General features: G+C 39.7%; 1 protein-coding gene across 2 annotated transcripts in view; it reads right to left on the reverse strand.

Moving 5' to 3' along the window:
• Nucleotides 1–247: 247 nt before the first annotated feature.
• GABRG2 (gamma-aminobutyric acid type A receptor subunit gamma2) overlaps nt 248–19552 on the reverse strand; it is a 59282-nt gene continuing 39977 nt past the window's right edge. Inside the window, exons 7-10 of one of the 2 annotated variants that reach the window (XM_083430870.1) lie at nt 7098–7250; nt 5665–5870; nt 3937–3960; nt 248–2499 (exon numbers count right to left, since the gene is read on the reverse strand). In XM_083430870.1, coding sequence (XP_083286996.1) covers nt 2224–2499; nt 3937–3960; nt 5665–5870; nt 7098–7250 — 659 coding nt within the window. In that variant the 3' untranslated portion in view covers nt 248–2223. The remainder of the gene's footprint in view (nt 2500–3936; nt 3961–5664; nt 5871–7097; nt 7251–19552) is intronic. The other variant, XM_083430871.1, reaches the window with a different exon arrangement.

The following is a 19552-nucleotide window of genomic DNA, read 5'->3' on the forward strand; positions in this document are numbered from 1 at the left end:
TTTGCAGGACATTTAGACTCACAAACACTCCTGCACCTAAAGAGCTCTGCTGTGAATTAAATGGCAATTTGTGCATGCGTAAGTTTTGGTATGTGCTGAACAAAAGTGGATATACATAACTTAATGGGAGAGTTGCCTAACTAAAAAATGTAGACTTTTATAAGTACTTTGAATTCAGAAACACCATTGCTCACTCTCTCACACACTAAAACTCTTTTAATGAAGTCAGGAACTAAAAACTACTGTAAGGTTGAGTGCAGCCATTTTATTGGAAAAAAAAAACTATGGGTATGTGCATTTTCTTCTTTAAAACACATTAGACAAGGAGCAATTGATGATCAGGAGTTAGTTATAGCTTTGTATACATGTTTATTTCCAAAACTATACAGACATTGGAAAATTGTCCTTAGGTCTCTGTATTGGTTATTGTTAATTCTGCAGTGATAATATATATATATATATATATATATATATATATATATATATATATATATAATTCCTCATTTCCAGTTGCAAACCTATTTGATATGAACTGGTGTTTTCAGTTTGTGACAATAAAAAAAAGTTGGTTATATTTACATGTGCTTAACGTTGCATAATTGACCATTGTACAGGTGTTTTAAAACCATTAGCTACTGCTAAATGAATTTCAAGATTGACCCAAGTGGGTTTGGTTGTTATTTGAATACACATGTGCTACACAGATATGGTTTATTAAAGACACCCTCTCTCTCACTCCCCCCATCACCACTTTTGTGTTTTTGCTGTTCATTTACCTCTAAATCATGTTTTAGCTGTGGATATACTCTATATCATCATCAACCAACTGGGGTAGAGGAATACCACTGACAAATCCATGGTGAACAGTGGGACTATATACTGGCAAAAATGAAAATGTCTCAACATCTGCTTGGAAAACAAATGTTTGCTGCATTTGTGAAAAAGCAAATATAGCAAGAGCTATATTTGGCTGTGGTTTATTCAGATGGATCATGCATCTCAGCAAAATATTCTAGGTGCAAATGATCGGCATTCAGAGTAGGGAATGATCAGTTGACTGCAAACAAATGCTTCAGAATACCGCAGCCAATCTTGTAGTACATAATTGTACTTTCAGTTGCTATGGAGAAATGAGGAATAAACTAGCAGCAAACACCTGGAGCTAATCTATAGACTAAGGTATTATTTATATTGGTCTTACTGATGTGCTCTGTCTATGGATCATGTTCTGTTCAACGTCTTAAGGCTTGTCTAACTTCTTACAGAAAGTGCTGTCTGTTCAAATCTTCCATGCATGAGGGAGAAGGCATTTCTGCCAGGAAAGAAAAGGATGATTTTAATCCATGTTTTTTTCTGCTATAACAGCAAAGCCAGGGATATGAAATAAAATACAATATTGTATATGGTATCTTCGCTCCATTTATTCCCCCCCCCCCAAAAAAATAATAATTCTCCATGCACTAGACCCAAGTACTACAAGGTAGTGAAATATTTACAACATTTGTACATGTGCTTTTAGGGAGGTCACCCAAAAGTTCTATTTTTATTTGGATGTAAAGAAAAGCTATTTTCCCCTAGACTAGTTACATCGATCTGAAGTGAGAGATGACTCTTCCAAAAGGAAAAGCCCACAGAGGACAAAGATATCACATATTTATAGTGAATGCTCACAAACTGAATGGTATTTTTATCTTTGAACTGCTGCCACTGCCTAATGCCCAAAATCTAATGGTCTGTGGGTCCTCTCCCTACAGTGCCTCTCAGATTCATTGGTATCGTATGTAATACTTGTTTGTTTTTTGCTTATCGAATTTCTTTAAACGTTGACTGATAGCATTCAAACTACAACAATTTCATGGTAGCCTTAGACAATATATATGATATGATATTTACTGGGCTATGGCACTAAAGAATTCAGACCACTTTAGAAGTTCAGAGTTCCATGATGCGCAATGGATTCCTAAGTGACGCAGGGCTGATCCACCTCCTGCACATGTCAGGGAATGCTCTGTGTGCATAAAGGAGCGTGCGTAGAGTATTCCCAGGCACCAAAGAGAATGGGATGCTTCTACTTGCAGGAAAGCCCATGAGTATGTTAAAAATTCCCCTCAAATGCACTACAGCCATTGGAGCGGGGCGTCAGCTTGGATTTATACAGGTTACCCATCTCTCTAATAAATTCCAGGAGTAAGGCTCTTATCACCCAATTTCTTTTCTACTTGTTTAAAGGTAAAGGTAGGACACCCAGTAGACCAGATTAAACAAACAGAATGCAGTTGGGAAAAATATACGGGCGTATGAGTCCATTTTGGCAATGCGGATATGTATTCTTCCATGCCGCCAGGCTCCCGTTCGGCAATCCTCGAAGCAGCAGAAGAAACTTGCGCAGTCCTTGCCATCAAGACATTCATATCCATATTCTTCGTCCCGTTCTTGGAGGTGTGTGGCATTGTTCATTTGGATAGTAGCTGACCTGGGGCGGATATCGATTGTAGGTGCCTAGGACAAACGAGCAGCAAGAAGGGGCAGAGGGGAGAATGAGTGATTTGCTCATTGCTACAACGTTCTGTTTCAACTAACATTTGATCCATCAAAATCGGTTGCTCTACATAATGTCAGAATGAGGGAGCCATGATGCTTAGATATGTTACAATGATGAACCTTTAATCTGGAACTTTCTCAAAGCAACAATTCAACACTTCGTCTTTAAATTCCCATTTTACTTAACAGCATCGGTTTGGTAGGGTTCAATTCCAAGTACGAATGCAGAATATAAAGTGCTGAGATTTGTTTAAGTGACTGCTTCATATAAGAAGGCAATCACAATTATCCCTCCCCCACCTCATATCACTATTAAGTTGGAGGGTGAGAGATAATTTAAATGCAGAATTCTTGAAAAATAATGCTTTATGTTGGTAGGTAACTTAAATTGGTTAAGGGGAAGAGGATGCCACATAAGAATTATTTGAAAATAGGTTAGGTGGGGCTCTATAATGATCTCTGCTATGAAGCACTCCTGACAACATGCAGCTCTTGATTAACAATGGTCCATTGACTAAAAGCTTCATAATGTCAACACAGTATACAGCAGCTGTACATGTAGAATCACTTGAATCACGTTTTACTGACAAACTCTTTTGATCCTTTGGTGGACATACTGCACAAAACAGCAGCTGGCACACAAATGATCAAAAAGAGTGAATTGTTAAAATTAAGGCTGGAGTCAGAAAATTGTTTGAAACAAAGTAAAATTATAATTTTAATATAGCTCTGATTTTGGCTCCCACCTGCCTTTTTTTTCTTTTTTGGAAAAAAACATAACCCAGAAGAACTAAGTATCTGCATTTCAGAATGAGGGATATTTGAAGTTGTTATACAGCTACCTGTATTTGCCATTTTGGATAGCAAATGATCTGAAGAGCTGGGGACAGCATCAAATGTAAGCAATTTATACCCTTTCAAAACTCTGAGCGTTTGTGTAAGAACAATATTGGCACCATTCCAATGGCATCTGATTGTTCATTGCAGATCTTTGAGAGATTTGAAGCTTGCATATCTTTAAATGGGATCATTAAGAGTCAGAACTGAGTTCTAAAAGGGTTTTTGTGGATTCTTGGTGTAGCTAGTGGATTGGATCCCATGAACAACTAAAAAAGAGAGCAGCACAAATGCTTTGGATATACTACTAGGCTCTCTTCATGCATGCGATCCAAACATGTTAAAATCCATTGAACTTATCATAAGTTCAAAACAGTAGTGAATTAGTGTTTGGGCTGCTGAATCAACTTCATGTTAATATCTACATATTAGCCATTCTACTTCACTGCAAGGTTGCTTCAAGTAGAATGCATAAATATCTAACAAGCCTTTACTGAAGCTATAGTTGTTCAATTCAGCAGTCACATGCAGTGGATTTCTATACCAAAAATATTATACCTTGAATGAAAACATCCGAAGAAGCTTTGGTTTTGTAGACAGAAAAAGAAAGAATCAGAGGTTTTAAATTAAAGAAAGGTAGAGAGGGGGGAAAGGAGACAAAAAGTAGCATAAATTAAAGTTACTTTTCTAAACTATAGCAAGTCAAAAGAAATAGAAATAGAAAAAGGATTTAAGATAGAATTTTCTATAAGAACTTTAAAAGCGATTAACATGTAAAGAAGGATCTGAGTTAACAAAACTTGGAAATCCAATTTAAAATAGATTGACAGTTCAGGGTTCTGTGGTTTGTTCTGAGCTATTTCCATGGATAGGCAAACATACTGTGAGTAAGACAGTCAAATACTACCATTTTCTTTTCTGCTCCTCTAACTAAGGGGAAAGACCCACTAGTCTTGAGTAGATAATGTTCTTCCTCAAGGCCCTATAGGTATTAGTTTCTACTCTTTTACCTTCCTAGTTCACAATATGGTGAACAAGGATTGCAGATTGTAGAAGTATCTCTTGGTTCTTAAACTATTTGTTTAAGAGATTTCTATATTGCCTTTTAGCAATGATTTCAATGCAGATTACACAAATTAAGACAACAGCATCAAAAGGGAGGAGGGACAGCACTGTGCTAATAGAACACCCTATAAAATAAATAACTTATAATAGTAAGTGGTAGAAAAGAGAGAAGGGAGAAAATACAGGCAGTGAAAAGAAGAGAGATGGGAATAAAGTGGCAGGGGGAAGAGATTCAAGAAGAAATCATTCATATTTTGAAATTCAGATTAGTAATGTCCATACTCTCGACTTTCCTTCTGTCCTTAATACAATGCTTCTAGGACTCAACAGGTTTAAAGGATCAGCGAGGAGACTTCTATGGGTACAGGTAGATCATCTTGAGGTAACTTCCCTGCTGCCATCTTTCAATATTAGCAAGGAGTCCAAGGACACCCATAAAGGCAGTGGGTCACATTCCTCAGATGCCCCACATTACAGGCCTGCCTTCTAACCACCACCACCCATGTATCTGTAGACACAAAGGCTACTCCTATCAGAAGCTGTGGTGTGCCTTGGTGGGAACTGGAACAATACAAACACACATCTACAGTCTTGATTTGCCCTGTTATTTTCAATCAACCAGAACTATTCTCTGTGACTGGGCTACAAAGCAGTTTGACCACAGCCTCAGAGTTCAAGAGCCATCACCAAATGAGCTAGTTGTTGAAAATACATGCTCCAAAAGAGAGGGGCCATAATTCCAGGCAGATTAATTTTAAATGTTACATGCAGCCCAATCCTGTGCTGGAATTCAATGCAGCTTGCTCCCACAAAGTGTACGTAGGATTTAGTTTGTTCCCGTGGTTACAGCAATTAAACACAATAGAAGATATGCATATGAGCAGAAAATGGACCAAATAAAAGTGGTCAATTCTCTTGTCACTAACAGTTAAGTTTCCTTTAACTGTGAGATTTGAAGTGGACCAATGTATAGCTATTTGTCAGATTTTGTCTTGATATATTTGGTACTCTTCTGGAATCTGGCTATCAAAGTCAACCCCGATATTAAAAAAGGATCATGTGAACCTGATCAGCCATTTCCTTCCTTTCCCTTCCCTGGTCATCAAGCAAACCTTCTATGGTTTCCACTTCTAATACAGCTACAGGACAACAAAATTCTCATTTCTGGGAAACATAATTAAAATATGGGTTATCAGTTGGTGTAGTAATAAAAATACATACAGGGTTTTTCTTCTTTTTGTCTTTATCCTTGCTTGGCTTTCTGTTACTGACAAAATAGTGAAGAGTCCCGTACTCCACCAGGGCAGAAAAAACAAAAATAAAGCAAACTGATACAAAAAGATCCATTGCTGTCACATAAGAGACCTTGGGGAGGGATTTGCGAGCGATCGTGCTGAGGGTGGTCATTGTCAGGACAGTTGTGATACCTAGGAAGGGAACAGAAAATACATTACTACTTTCAGGGTACTCCCTTGCGTAGAGGCCCTTTCACACTGCTGCTGAATGCACAACACCACAAACCTCTCCCATATGCTTCAACACATGAGGCATTCCTTGTACTGTTTAATTCCACATTAACATTCAGCTCCCTCATTGTGAGTCCCTATGGAATGCTCCTGGTTTCTGTGGGATTAGAACAATCAGCTTGCCTCAATATGGTCAGAAATGTGCTTATATAAACCAATAAACTGTGAGGTTCCCCTGAGAAATGCAAGCAAAGGTCTCAGTGCTTCAGGATGAGGTGAGCAATGCATCATAATAATACCCTTGGGTTGCATGCTGCCTCTCTCCCCGGGCATCTCCAAAGTGTTTACAGATATTGATTAACTGAGCTTACAAATAGGCCTCTTTCACTTAAGATCTATGTAGGACCACTGGTCCATGTAAACATCTCACTCGAGTGTGCTTCAAGGGATAAGGAGTGTCACAATATTGTAAATGGCAATGTTTATCACACTGGGCAGCATTTGCGCCGCATAGCAGTGATTGAACTAAAAGTGCTGGATTTTCCATTTCAGTTGCACAGAAGGATGTAGTTACATCAGCTTCAACTGTTCCATTACTCCTGCTAAGTATCAAATGTTGGCTGTGATTTCATGACACGGAGCTACTGTATCCATAGACAAAGCAGAGGGCCCAATTTCATGAATTGGAAAAACTAGGCCTAGAAACACTCTGGGATTCTCTAAAGAATCCACCAGTGTGGTGTAGTGGTTAAGAGCGGTAGTCTCGTAATCTGGGGAACCGGGTTCGCGTCTCCGCTCCTCCACATGCAGCTGCTGGGTGACCTTGGGCCAAGTCACACTTCTCTGAAGTCTCTCAGCCCCACTCACCTCACAGAGTGTTTGTTGTGGGGGAGGAAGGGAAAAGAGATTGTTAGCCGCTTTGAGACTCCTGAAGGGGAGTGAAAGGCAGGATATCAAATCCAAACTCTTCTTCTAAAGGTCATTTTAATTCTACTGAAACACCATGGGAATAATTGTGTTCACTACAATAACATGAAATAAAGCAGGCATTCCAGTCACACAGTGGGATGCCCAGTTTATGTATGAATTGGCCTCAGATCCTGACAGTTTGGATCCATGTGCATAGGGAATGGTCATAATTCAGTATAGGAACACAAACAATCAGAATAAAGAGAAGCCATGACCTACCCAAAGATGTTCTGGCTGGGACGGCATCCTTATTAATCCAGAAAGAGACCCAAGATAGCACTACGATGAGTGTGCAAGGGATGTAAGTCTGAATGGTGAAGTAGCCCATCCTTCTGCTTAGATCAAAGTAGACTGCCATGACCACATAATCGCCTGTAAAATATATGTTATGCAATGTGAAAGGGCTTGAGGTGTAATAGTCATTCCTCAACCATGATTTTTCTGTAATTTTCACTGGATGGTATTCAATTAAGTTTTATTCAGAGTAAACATATCAAAATTGATGAACCTAATTAATCATGTTCATTAGTGTATAGCCTGGTTTAATGTCACCCACTGTGTTCAGTGAGGGTTATTCCCAATTAAATCTGCAAAGGTGTTCAACCTTAATCTGCCGTCTAAAGGTCAGTAAATAAGGCACTAGACTGTTCCTCTGCTCACCCCAGGAAAAGCCCTACTGTTGAACACCACAGAAAAGATTCACAACTCATGCTTTCTTCAAGGCAAAGAATTGAACAGGTGTCTCTTTAAAACTAAAGGTAGTGCTTTATTGACTGGAAGGAATGCAGTGAAACTTCTTTGAGGTTACTGTGCTGTGCTTGGTACAATACAACACAGCACAATAAAGCAACATGCTTGCCTCATGTCAGAACACACAGCAAATGTTAATTCATTAGAATTATTTTAATAATAAACTTCCCGGCTTTGAGCACTGACATTTGGCGTGCCTATTGTTCGACTATAGAAACAACCCAGATAATTGCATACCACCATAAGCAATCATAGTCCAAATTTACTACAACAAAATATTTGCAGTTAACTTTGTTCAGTGCATGTCACTGCTTGATTTTTGTTTACTTAAAAATGTTCTGCCATTGCTTTCCACCACTCGGCTTTTTCCAAAGGACTCTGAGGATGTCTACTAAACTTATATTTAAGCCAACATTTAGAGGATTACACAGTTAATTCATGGATATATGAGTGAAAGGGAGAGAGACTGAGTAGGGGGTTGCCCAAAGGTTGACTGGGATCTACTAATAGCTCTCTGGGTGGTCTGAAGTAGATTGATGGGGAATAGATATAAAGAAAGGCACAAAGAAATGCAGGATGGGGAGAGTAACCAGGACTAAACAAAAATATGTGGGAGCCATGTAAACTCAAATTATTTTTTGGTACTCAGAAAGTTCAAAACCCAGGGATTATTCTAAGTCTGTGTATCTTTCTTCTCCCCCCTCCCCAACCTGGCTGCCATTGGTGGATCTCAAGGCTCTAGTAAAACATGAAGTAGATCCCACAAGCCTGAAATCTGCCAACCCCCAAGATAGAGCATAGTGCAATACAGAGAATGTGAGTCACACTTAAGGTTAATTAAATTAACTCACATTAATTTTTCTTGTGGATTTCAATGGGACTTAGTTACCACTTTATATGTTGATATTGAGACCTATTTCAGAATGCTGTCTCTAAATGTCTATCCTCAGCCCTTTGGCCACCTCATGTGCTATTAGTTCCAGGTTGTAACCCCTTTCAGTATTTGTGCTAAAGTGGCTCTATGGATATATGGATATATGGATATATGGATATATATATATATATATATATATGCATAATAAACGGCTCCCAAAGCTTCCCTCAGAAACACTGCACTCTGAAATTAACAACACAAGCTCCCATGGGAAATTGAGTTTTCCTGCTCCGTGAATTAGTCACACTGAGCCTTAGGCTTATATGCCCCCTTTCTCTCTTCTCTTCTCTTGCATACCAGAGGTGACTGGAAGCTCTCCTTTTAACTTCCATCTTTTATATCAGAAGTAGCTGCTTGTGGACTCGATATGTCCCCAAGGTTTTTAATGCCCCCCAAGACCCCCCATAATTTGGCAGTGCTGGCATACTTCTTAACAAACTGCTGTGCCTTCTTCACTTCAGACTTCTTTGCTTTTTAGTGTTAAAGGTCCCTCCCCCAGACTGATTTTGTATGTGTGTGGGGATGTGTGTGTGCTTTCTTATACTCATATACATTACGGCACAGGTATATGACATCCGAAGATGTGTCATTAGCACATGCAGACTGTGTAAAAAATCTGGGATATTCTGCAGAACCCAAGATGGGAGAGTCACAGGACATTGTGGTCCCAGTGCCATCCATGGAGTGGCTATAGCTATGGTGTTATTGAACAAACTCAAGCGGACAACAATCTGGATTAAAAATGGCCACAACCTTATGGATTCCAATTGTAGGTGGATTTTTGCTCAGGCATTGGGTGAATATCCATTCCAGCCTCCTGCTAGAGGGCTGAAGCTTTTAACAGTGTTGTGCCAAGGATTATGGGCTCCCCAAAATAGCAGTCTATGGACATGGCCATCCTCAGGCTGCCACTGGAAGCTCTATGGCCCATCTACCCCACATTTGGCTTCTGGACAGGGATTTGCATCAAGACTCCTCTAATGGGGTACACTGAATACGCCACTGGATAAGGTCTGGGTGATGCACCACTTCACCCAAAAGCTTGATGACTAGGATTCCACCCAATGCCTTAACCACCAAAAGTTGTGACATTTTGCTTTGGAGAAGGCAAAACCTCCAGATAGGCCAATCTCTCTGCAGGCAGATTCCTTCCTGGCTCCAGATATGGCAACCATTAGCAACCAGAGCAAGGTCAGATGGTACAAGGAGGCAAAAATATGGTTAACCAAGAAACCTAGGAAACAAATATGGTTAAACCAGAAACCTGAGAAGCAAGTTATAGTGAATATACATGATGAAACAAATGACCTAGAATGTAACAAAAAGAGTAAAAGGGTAAAATTACAGGAGCATGGGAGGATTTGCTCTTCTGATGATTGTGCTGAAGGAGTCAGTGTCACTGGTGGACCAGAGCAGGAGAAACCAACTCACAAGGCTCTGCCCACTAGTGGGATGATCCTGACTGGCTCATTTAAATACAGAATTTTGGCAGGCAGTCCTGCCCTGCAGTTCAGCCAGCTGAGGAAATTCCCAATGGCTGGTTGAGATTGTGTGTGACAGCTGCCAGGGACAGTGGCCAATCCACGAGGGGCTGCAACAGTCGGCCCCCCGGGAGAAGGCGGAAGTGGCCATTCTCTCCCAGTGATTCCTTGAAGGGCCCTGAGACAGAAACAGTCCCAGGAGCTCCTACCAGAAGCTCCCACTATCTAAAGGGGGCTTTGTGGTGGAAGGCTGAGTGTAGTACAGATGTAGCCCTGAGAGGCTGCTGCACAGCAATGCCCATATATCTGCAACCCTGGAAGAAAAATACACATCAAAAATTTCTGGGCATCAAACCACCACCTCCACTGTTAAAAGAAAATAACCAATGAATTTTGCTTCTAATAGCAAGACTAGCATCTTAAATGTTAATTTAGCTAATGTGTACAAACATGAATAAAAATCTGGAATCAAGCTATTTAGATGGGCTCTGTTCAAAGGCAACAGGAGTTTGCGCAGCACAAACTGCTTTTCATGGGTTAGGAGTTTCCCTTGTTTGCTTCAGGAATAAATGGTGCCAGGACAACAGATGGATGGGGAAAGGAATGAAGAGAAATCTGTGATGCGTGACCTAAATTGGTTCAAAGTTTCCCGTGTGGTTTATCAACTGTTCCTTAAGGACTGATCAAATGTTTAACAGCTGGAGTAAACATGGGTCACTGTTTAGATGATAACTAGTAGACACAATGTTATTGGCACAGTTGACAATGGCCACATGGCATGTAGAAACCCAGATAGACACCAGCTGTCCTAACAAACCATGCTCTTTACAGGGAGGAAAAGGGAATGATTTAGAGTGGACATTCTGCTTAAATTCAGGATTGGCTGAATTAAATGTGTTGTGGCTAAATATTCTTATTTAGGGGGGTGCGGGATTAGTATCCTTTCCTCTTTCATTACTGTATCTTGCAGTATCTGCTAAGAATTTGAGCAAGTCTATATTTCAAATGATGCATCTTCAGCATTTGAACCTGCTGTGGTGCTTTATATAAACACTCGATAATAGTAAGGCACCCAGCGCCTCTGAAATTGTACAACTGGCAGGTGATGGCACATCTTGTCAGCTGTATAAGTAAGAAATCTGCCCACAATTAGCACAGGCCCCATGTATAGCATCATGAATTAGCTCTATCTACTCTGTCCTTTCCAAACATTCATTTCCATGCCACAATTAGAGTTTCACTACATAATGAAGTCAAGCACAATTGCATCTTTAACAACGCTTGCTCCAGAGTTCATTTATGTCAGATTCTCTTTGGGATGAAGCTACCTGCTAGGAACCCAGAAATCCCAAGTATATTTTATGACTAATTCTGTATGCATATCGTGCTAGTGAATGAGTCAGAGATGATCAAACATGTTCAATTCATGAGTGGGAAGCGCATGTATGTCCCAATCTTGGTTCATCCTATGGTCACAGAATCACAAATCAAATTGCTGTGGAATCCAATGGGGGCAGAGCAATGCTTTGTACATAAGACTTGGTGGGCAGGGGTTATTCCAGAGAATCACTCTGATATGAAATGACATTTCATTTTTTAAAATTAGTGTGACTTTTACTGCTTAAGTGCAATTAAGCATTTGGCATCTCACCATTGTTTGTAGCTCCATCCTATTGAAATTAAGGAGCAATGTATGTCTGTGCATTTTATTCCAAAAGTAAATGCTATCTGTTCTGACATTATGCTGGTACCATTCTTTAGCAAGTTATAACTCACCTCTAGTTACCCTTTAGACGTAAGCTGACAGCTAGAGACCTACAGTTAAAATGCAACCTTACATCTATTACCAAAGGGTACAATACAGTCAGCAGCTCTTTACATGCTCACAAGGTCTAGGACATCTCAGCATATCTTCTAAATCCACTTCAATGAGTGAATTAATGTTTTCTCTTTGCACATGATCCTTGGAAGGGAATATGTGGAAGTGTACTGGGAGACTTGCTCACTTTAGCTTTCTATATATGCCTATGTAAGACACCACTTGTGAATCTTTGGAATGTAAATGTGAACAGTAAACATACATACACACAATTCCCAAGAGTAGGTGTAGGGGTGTAAGGGTGTGTGGGTGTGGGTGCACGCACTCTTTAAATGTTTTTGTCATTTTAGTTCTGAAAGGCTTATAAAATGGCTGCTATGCAAAATACAGCTTTTATATTTTACCAAAACTTTTAGCATATAATGTAGTTAACTGGGACATAATTAAAATAAGTACGCCGTTGTCATTTAGAAAAGTAGCACAGTGCCTATCTGGGGATTAGCAGAGACTTGTCAAGAAGATGTTTGGTATTTGGGATTAGCATCTATGTGAAGAAAAAGCACTGATGGAGTAGACTGAAGTACCTCAGGAGGTACCATTACACACCAAAGTGTAAATAATCTGCAAATGAAGATGCATCTGCTTCCTTTTCCTTTTATTTCCTCCTCAGTAAGCTACCACTGTGGAGGAGAGCAATATGTTTTTTCATTTGAGCTGTTCAGACTGGTTGAAAGATTGGCTTTCCAATTAACCTGCAGAGTTCACTATTATACCAATAATATTCAAGGAAATTGCTCTGCGGTTGTGAATAAATGAGATTTTCGAACAGAAGCATTTCCTCTGCATGCAACCTAGGATGCAAAAACGTCTTCCAAAACTGGAGCCAAAGTTCTGACAGTTCAAACTCTCAGTTCTTGTATCTTGTCAGTGCTCTGGAAAAAAAAATGTACTCCATCTCACTCCCACACCCTCCATATCCTCTCATGGGACTTTCACTTCTGTGGTCCATTAGGATTAGTACCATGGGATGCATCTTGGAAAGAGTAATCCAAAATCAGATTCTACCTCTCCACCACTGTAGAAAATTTATGGCCCTTGTCCCACTGATGCTGGAGCATAAACACTGGTAAGGCTGAAAATGGATCATTCTGGCAAATGAACCTGAAAGATCCAATGCCTTAAAAACACACACACACACACACACACACACAGAGAGAGAGAGAGAGAGAGAGAGAGAGAGAGAGAGAACTACAAGAGCTGCTGTAGCTTATTCCCTTTGTGCCCAGTGGGAGGCAGATTTGTTGCTGCTTGAGATAGAAAGAAAGTAAGAAAGAAAGAGCGAGCGAGCAAAGGGGTAAAGGGAGGGAAATATTCAGTGTGTTTTTGGCCTCTCAGATCCTCCGTCAGAGAATTTCAAATACAGAAGTTAGGTCTCTTGTACTCAGTGGAAGGAAAGAGGAAACAGTAGAATAAGAGGTTGAACATTCTGTATTGAAACTCCCTGATGCAAGACCTGAGAGGTCCCAAGTGCCTTGGATGTTAAGCTCTTACTCTGTCATGTTGCTCTTTGCTCCCACTCCTACCCCCATTGCCTGGGGGTTTCCCCTTTTTGTTACATTCCTCCACCTTTTCCTCTTTTCTTAATAGTGTAAGAGCTCCCCTCCACCTGCTGTTCCACCCTGGCAGCTCTGAATGAGGTGGAAGAACTGCCTTTGGTTTTTCAGCTCTCCTTCAATCCTAAGAGTACCATGCCTGCTTATCAGGGAGGCAGTGTAAGTTTGTCCCCATTTCTTTTTCGTTCTTCATGTCAATTTGCTAATTGTGGGATACACAGAGTACAGAAGACCTATTTGACCAAACACACTTTTGAAATCCCTGGCAAAATGGAGTGTCAAATCAAATGTACTAAAGATATTTGATGAAGATTTTATTGGCAAGACTGGTGGGAGAAACCCATGAGCTCCAGCTTCTGCCCAACTCACAGCTTGTGGCAGCAAAGATCCCTAGAATTAATGTCACCACAGAGTGAGAAGAGCCATGTAAAAGGCCAATGGCACAGACACAAATTACACAAGCAGGTTAATGCTTAGGATTCTACTTCGTCAACTCTCTTTCAAGTCTCTTTAGATTGCCAGAGGTAGGATAAAAGCCAGCTCAACACTCCTCTAAAAGCCTTCCATTCCCAGGGAGTTGGGAAAGGCAAGGCTCCTATGCATTTAATCTTTGATGCTTATATTTCCAGCTACTTTCAAAGTCAAGGGACAGCACTGCATAATAAAACTGGAACAAAACCCTTCTAGCTCAGGGCACTGATCCTCGGAGAGGCTACAGATGTTAACAGATTCATTCTGCCTGAACCCACACCAGGAGAAATACTTCTACAAGGAAGTGCCATTAGAAAGTACACTGCCATCAAGCTGGTAAGAAGGTCTCATAAGGAAAAAGCCAGAGGGATTCTGGGATGCAGACAAGATGAAAAGCTGTTTCATTGCTCAAGTTCTTCCCCCTCCCAAACACACACACACACACACAATTCCATGTTTTTTCAACTTCCATCCTTTAAATATTTCAGAGGACTGCATCACCATTTTTGCTGGAACATTTTGTTTTAAATTCCCCTTAGGAAAGTAATCTAAGCAAGTAAGCAACGAGAAAAACTTATCTCACTACAAGATTCTGGAGGGCAAAACAAAAGCAGTGCAGATCAAAAGCAGACTCTCTTGGAAGCTCAGTGTGATCAGTCAGGCTAATGGCATATGCATTTCAGGGCAGTTCAGCTTCAAAAGAAGTGGAATTTCAGACCAACTATAGAGAGCTGGGGTGTTTGGGTGGGTGGAGGCTGGAAAGGAGGTGACTATGCACAATGTCCCTTCAAGGGAAAAGCACAAATGCAGCAAGAATACAGCTTTGCTGAACTGGAGTAATTCCAGGCAAGCCATTTGCAGCCCCTTTAAAGTCTAGCAGATGCTTGCTGGTGTGCAGCTGGAGGAAAGCAGCTATAATTGGGTACCACAGCCTTACATTGCATGGTGCATGTTATACTAATAAAAGAAAATACACGAACTTTTGGAACCTAAACTAGACCCAGTCTAACTGCAGAATGAAAGGCTATAAATGGAAAGCAGGCAAACCCAATGACTGTGCAAAAATAAGCCTCCCTATGGTCTCCCAGTCCCATTCTGGTGTTCAGGATACAGAGACATGTCTTGATTATTTTACTAATTATATACACAGATAGGTAGGGGAAGCACCCCATATACATGATAAAAATTATTGGAGAACTTTTGCTTATTTCAGGTACGGCTAACATTTGGGCCACCAAATAAACTTGCATGTTGCTTCATGCACAAATAAGCAACTATCCTGTACTGTCTGATGTGGCTGAGCCCCTGGGCAGCAGTCCAAGCAAACAACAAGGGCTGGCAGTGACTGTTTAGCAACTTAACAAGTCAGAGAATGAGAGCAGTCAGCGATAGATATTTCAGGACCCTGGACAGGTCTTAGAGAAATACAAGTGCTCTGCAACAAAAAGCTTTAAAAATGAACATGTTTTGGAGACTTAATACATTTCTTTTTGCGAATTTTAAAAACCCATGAAATGTATCTTTACTGTATTGTGTTTCTTATCACATTAGAAGAAGCAATCTCTTTTGTAATCCGTAGACTTTATCTGTGCTCCTCCATTAAAGTCCAAGGCTCTTGGGGGAGGAAGGAGAGAGAAACATCTGAATTTGACTGCTCAGTTTTCACCATCCACCCCCTGAATATTTGCTTTAAAAGTTTTGCCCCATTCCCAGCCAAATCTTCACATTTGAAACACACATTTGCTTGAGTATTATGTTTCAGTAGACACATACAGATGTCTGTTTTTTTGTATGAAATATGCATTTATGAAATAAAATGTTACAATAAAAAGGACTTATATGTGGTTAAGTAGCATTACAGCTGAGTGAAGGAGTAAGCAATACAATCCAGGAAACAAAGAGCAAAGTATCTTCAGGGTCCTAAATTGTCCCACCCTGATGCCTAAGGCAGGATGACAAGTTTATACTAAACTGTGAAATCAAGCTTGGCTGCAAGTCTAACACCACTTACATGGGACTTACTTCTGAGTAGGTATGGTTAGAATTGCAGCCATAGATGGCTTTGAGTTGGGCTGTTTTGCCGTTTAATTGCCACAATATTCTTTGTTGCTTTTACTGCAAAAGACTACCAAGGCTACCTGTCTGGAAAAGCATTAACTTTAATTGTAAAATAGTTTGTTTGTTTAGAAATGAAAAACACAGAGAAGTCACCACAGCTGACTCCATTACTTTCCCACTTCCCACAGTTAAAACCATTACTCTCCCACCCCACAAAGTGCCCCTGAAAGTCCTATGAATTTCTTCCTCCTGCACCAGATTGTGTAGAAAGTGGATGCGAGTCAGCTAACTTTTATTCAGAGCTGACCCATTGAAATGAATGAACCTTGACTAAGCTAGGTCCATTAATTTCAGTAGTTATACACCAGGTAAAACAAAGCTGACTATTGCCCACTGTCTTCTGATCATCACAGGAATAGGCTTGTGAGATTGGGAAGGTACTTTCTAACTATCCCTAGATAACGTAATTTGCTGTGCAAATCGCTGCAACACAACTTTCAGGGCAGCTCCCTAGATTCTCTGCAGTAAGTAAGTAAGTAAGTAAGTAAGTAAGTAAAGCTGCATATTTCTCCTCTACAAACTGCCTGCATTTATTATGGGTTCCATTTGGGGTATGATGTACCAAACTGGATACTTAGCCTATATGTTCACTCTGTTTTGAAGCCGCATTCCCTAACCATCTCCATTCTCATAATAACTCTGCCAATAACCAGCCTAATAATAGTTTTCACATAATAGCTTACAAATATAGGGCACAGCCCATAGAGATTTTCTGGGATGCATCTGGTGAACTAGTTAGTTAATCTCACAGAGCTCTAATGAAGCTAGAAAACATCTTGCATTTTACAAAAGCGTAATCCCAGCTCATTCCAAAATACCATTTCAGACAGTAAATGATTACATATTGTCTGTACTCTCAGCTGCAAATCATAGTTAATGCTTACATTTTACATTATTTTGTTCATTTTGTCAAACTAGCAAATGGCCTTATGAGTGCAGAGCACCATTTTTCATTCTCTATTACAGAAGATAGAGTTGCACAAAACAGCCAACTATTTTGTGGAATTCCAAATATCCAGAATTTTCTGTTAACTAGAAGGTAATGGAACAACATTTTGATTCGAAGACGAGCTTTGAGGAGAAGATACCTGATTTAGAGTAGTTTAACAGGAGGGATGTCCTACCAAGAGGTGAGCAGATTTTCCCAGTTCTATCCCTTTACTATGTGTGGTCTCTGCCATGTGCTCCACTGCTCTTGAATTCTTATTCCATTAAGATAATATATATAACTAATTTCAGAATGGGAGCATGAACAATTCATCTAAGTTATTTCAGGCATTTGCATTCCCCACTGTTACTAATATGCTTGTAGACGTTCATTTTTAAGAAAGCTACCCTGCAATGCTCATGTGGTCATACACACAACTATGAAGTTTGTGTTTTGTTTTAGGAATGCACACAAGTGCTCAAACAAAATCCATATTGACTCAACTATACATACAAACACATCAGGACTGGATTTGGCGTTGTTTTATCAATGCAAACCTGCACATATATCTTAAAGATGTGTACTGGGGGAAATGATTGTTTTCCTTTTGTGATTTTGGCTTTAAAATTATTTTTTAAAATTTGTTCCTTTTGTAAAACTTTCACTTGTATTTAGCTAATTTGGAATTCATTTTTTGGACATCATTATTTTCAAGGGAACACACACACAGCATTTTTTTTTATTCATGGCATTTCAAAGCTGACTAGAACTACATTTGAAGGATTTAGATTACTTCAGGGCATCACACCTGCAATTTTTTAAAGAGAGATTAGATAAAGAGTCTCCATTTGAGATGCAATTTAAAATGGGGAGACTTCCAATAAGCTTTCTATTACATTCAATGGAGTCTAAACCAGATTAATGCTGCCTGTAACATTGGAGTTCTGTGCTCAACTACCATGAAAATTGAACACATTATATTACTCCATAGGGGGATAACACTTGCCATGTTTCAAGAAGATCAGACAAGAGTCATCCATGTCAAAGACTAGGAAAAAATAACACCTTTAAAATTCTCCGAACTAGGATTCTGGGGTCCAAAGATCATTAATTAGTCTGCTTATAATCCTTCGAAATGATCTTTGAACTTTCAACGTGTGTAACTTTGGAGTTTTGCATTCAAATGCATTACAATTTTAGGGATTCTAGTACTTCCTTTGGGTATCTGACCTGCCATGCTTTGTAAAGACTGGAAATAGGGAACCAATCTTAGGTCTCTTGTTAAATATAGTGCTTTTTTGCTTTTAAAAAGAAAACTCTTCTTCATTGTGTTCCTTTGCTTATAAGATTGGTACCCTATTTCCAAGAAAGTTGATATAGGGGCAAGGAACAGGGAGAAAGGTTCTGAGGTGGGGGATGTAGAAGAGCACTAATCAGATGATGGGAGACTTATAGGTATAAATGAGACAAATGCATTGTTGGTGCAAAGTGGAGGACAACTTCCCTGTCAGTTTTAGAGCTGGCCAAATGTCTTCCCCATTCCCACACGAACTTTGATGCAGTGTTTCAGCTTTCAAAAACTGCCAAGAAATACAGTGCAGTGCAAATCTTAAAACAGAAACAAAATAATTCTGAAATAATTTTGTAATTTCAGTAATATTAATACTATGTTATCTGAATGAATAGAAATAGAAATTACTTTTAATTAATTTTATTTGTATTTCTTACATCTGAATTAAATACAAAAGAGGCTCTTTTATATCCTCTACCCGTAATAAGCAAATACAGCCCTGGTGTACACCAGTAAAACATTGCACAAAGAGAATATTGATGGAAATCATGTGTACAATCACATCAAGCCTTTTACATAGTTTATCAGTAGATATTTAATGTAGATGTGATAAAGACACAAATGAAAAGAAGAAACGGAACGCTTCAACCAAATGTGTAGAGGTACCAAGTTGCCCCCAAAACTGAGGGGGCCCAGCACATGTCATGTGTGTATGATGTCAAGCATGCAAGACATCATGTGATCTGGAGGAAGTCGAGCATTCTGGAGGAGCTGGCTACTGAAACTGTGACACGCATTGCATCATGGGTTTCCCCCACCTGTCTTGTCAATATCACCACTATCTTCATCATCACTGAGGGGGGGCAGGCCCCTTCCAACAAATATTGAGGAGGCCAAAAATACCTGCTGTGAGGTAGTGTAGCAGTTCTATCCTCCATCCCATCCAACTAATTTCTCTAGACTAGACAGCATAAGACAGCTTCTTATGCTCCCTTTGTGACACAAGCTGTAGTATTTCAGCTTATCTCAAACAGGTAAAATGTTATTAATATGTAAAACCCCTCAAGGACTTTATAACAATCCTATATAGCTGCCATTTGACTCTAACTGTGATGCTCTTTGCCTGGAATGATAAGAAAACACATTATCTAATGGTTCACATCTTATATAGCAGATTTAAAGATATCAAAATATGAAAAAGCCTTTTTACGATCACTTTAGGGAAAGTGCCATGTGCTGCAAATAATTCATTTAACCAAAGCAAGAAGA

This window comes from Podarcis tiliguerta, assembly GCF_965153285.1.
Source record: "Podarcis tiliguerta genome assembly, chromosome: 2".
NCBI classification, from domain to species: domain Eukaryota; kingdom Metazoa; phylum Chordata; class Lepidosauria; order Squamata; family Lacertidae; genus Podarcis; species Podarcis tiliguerta.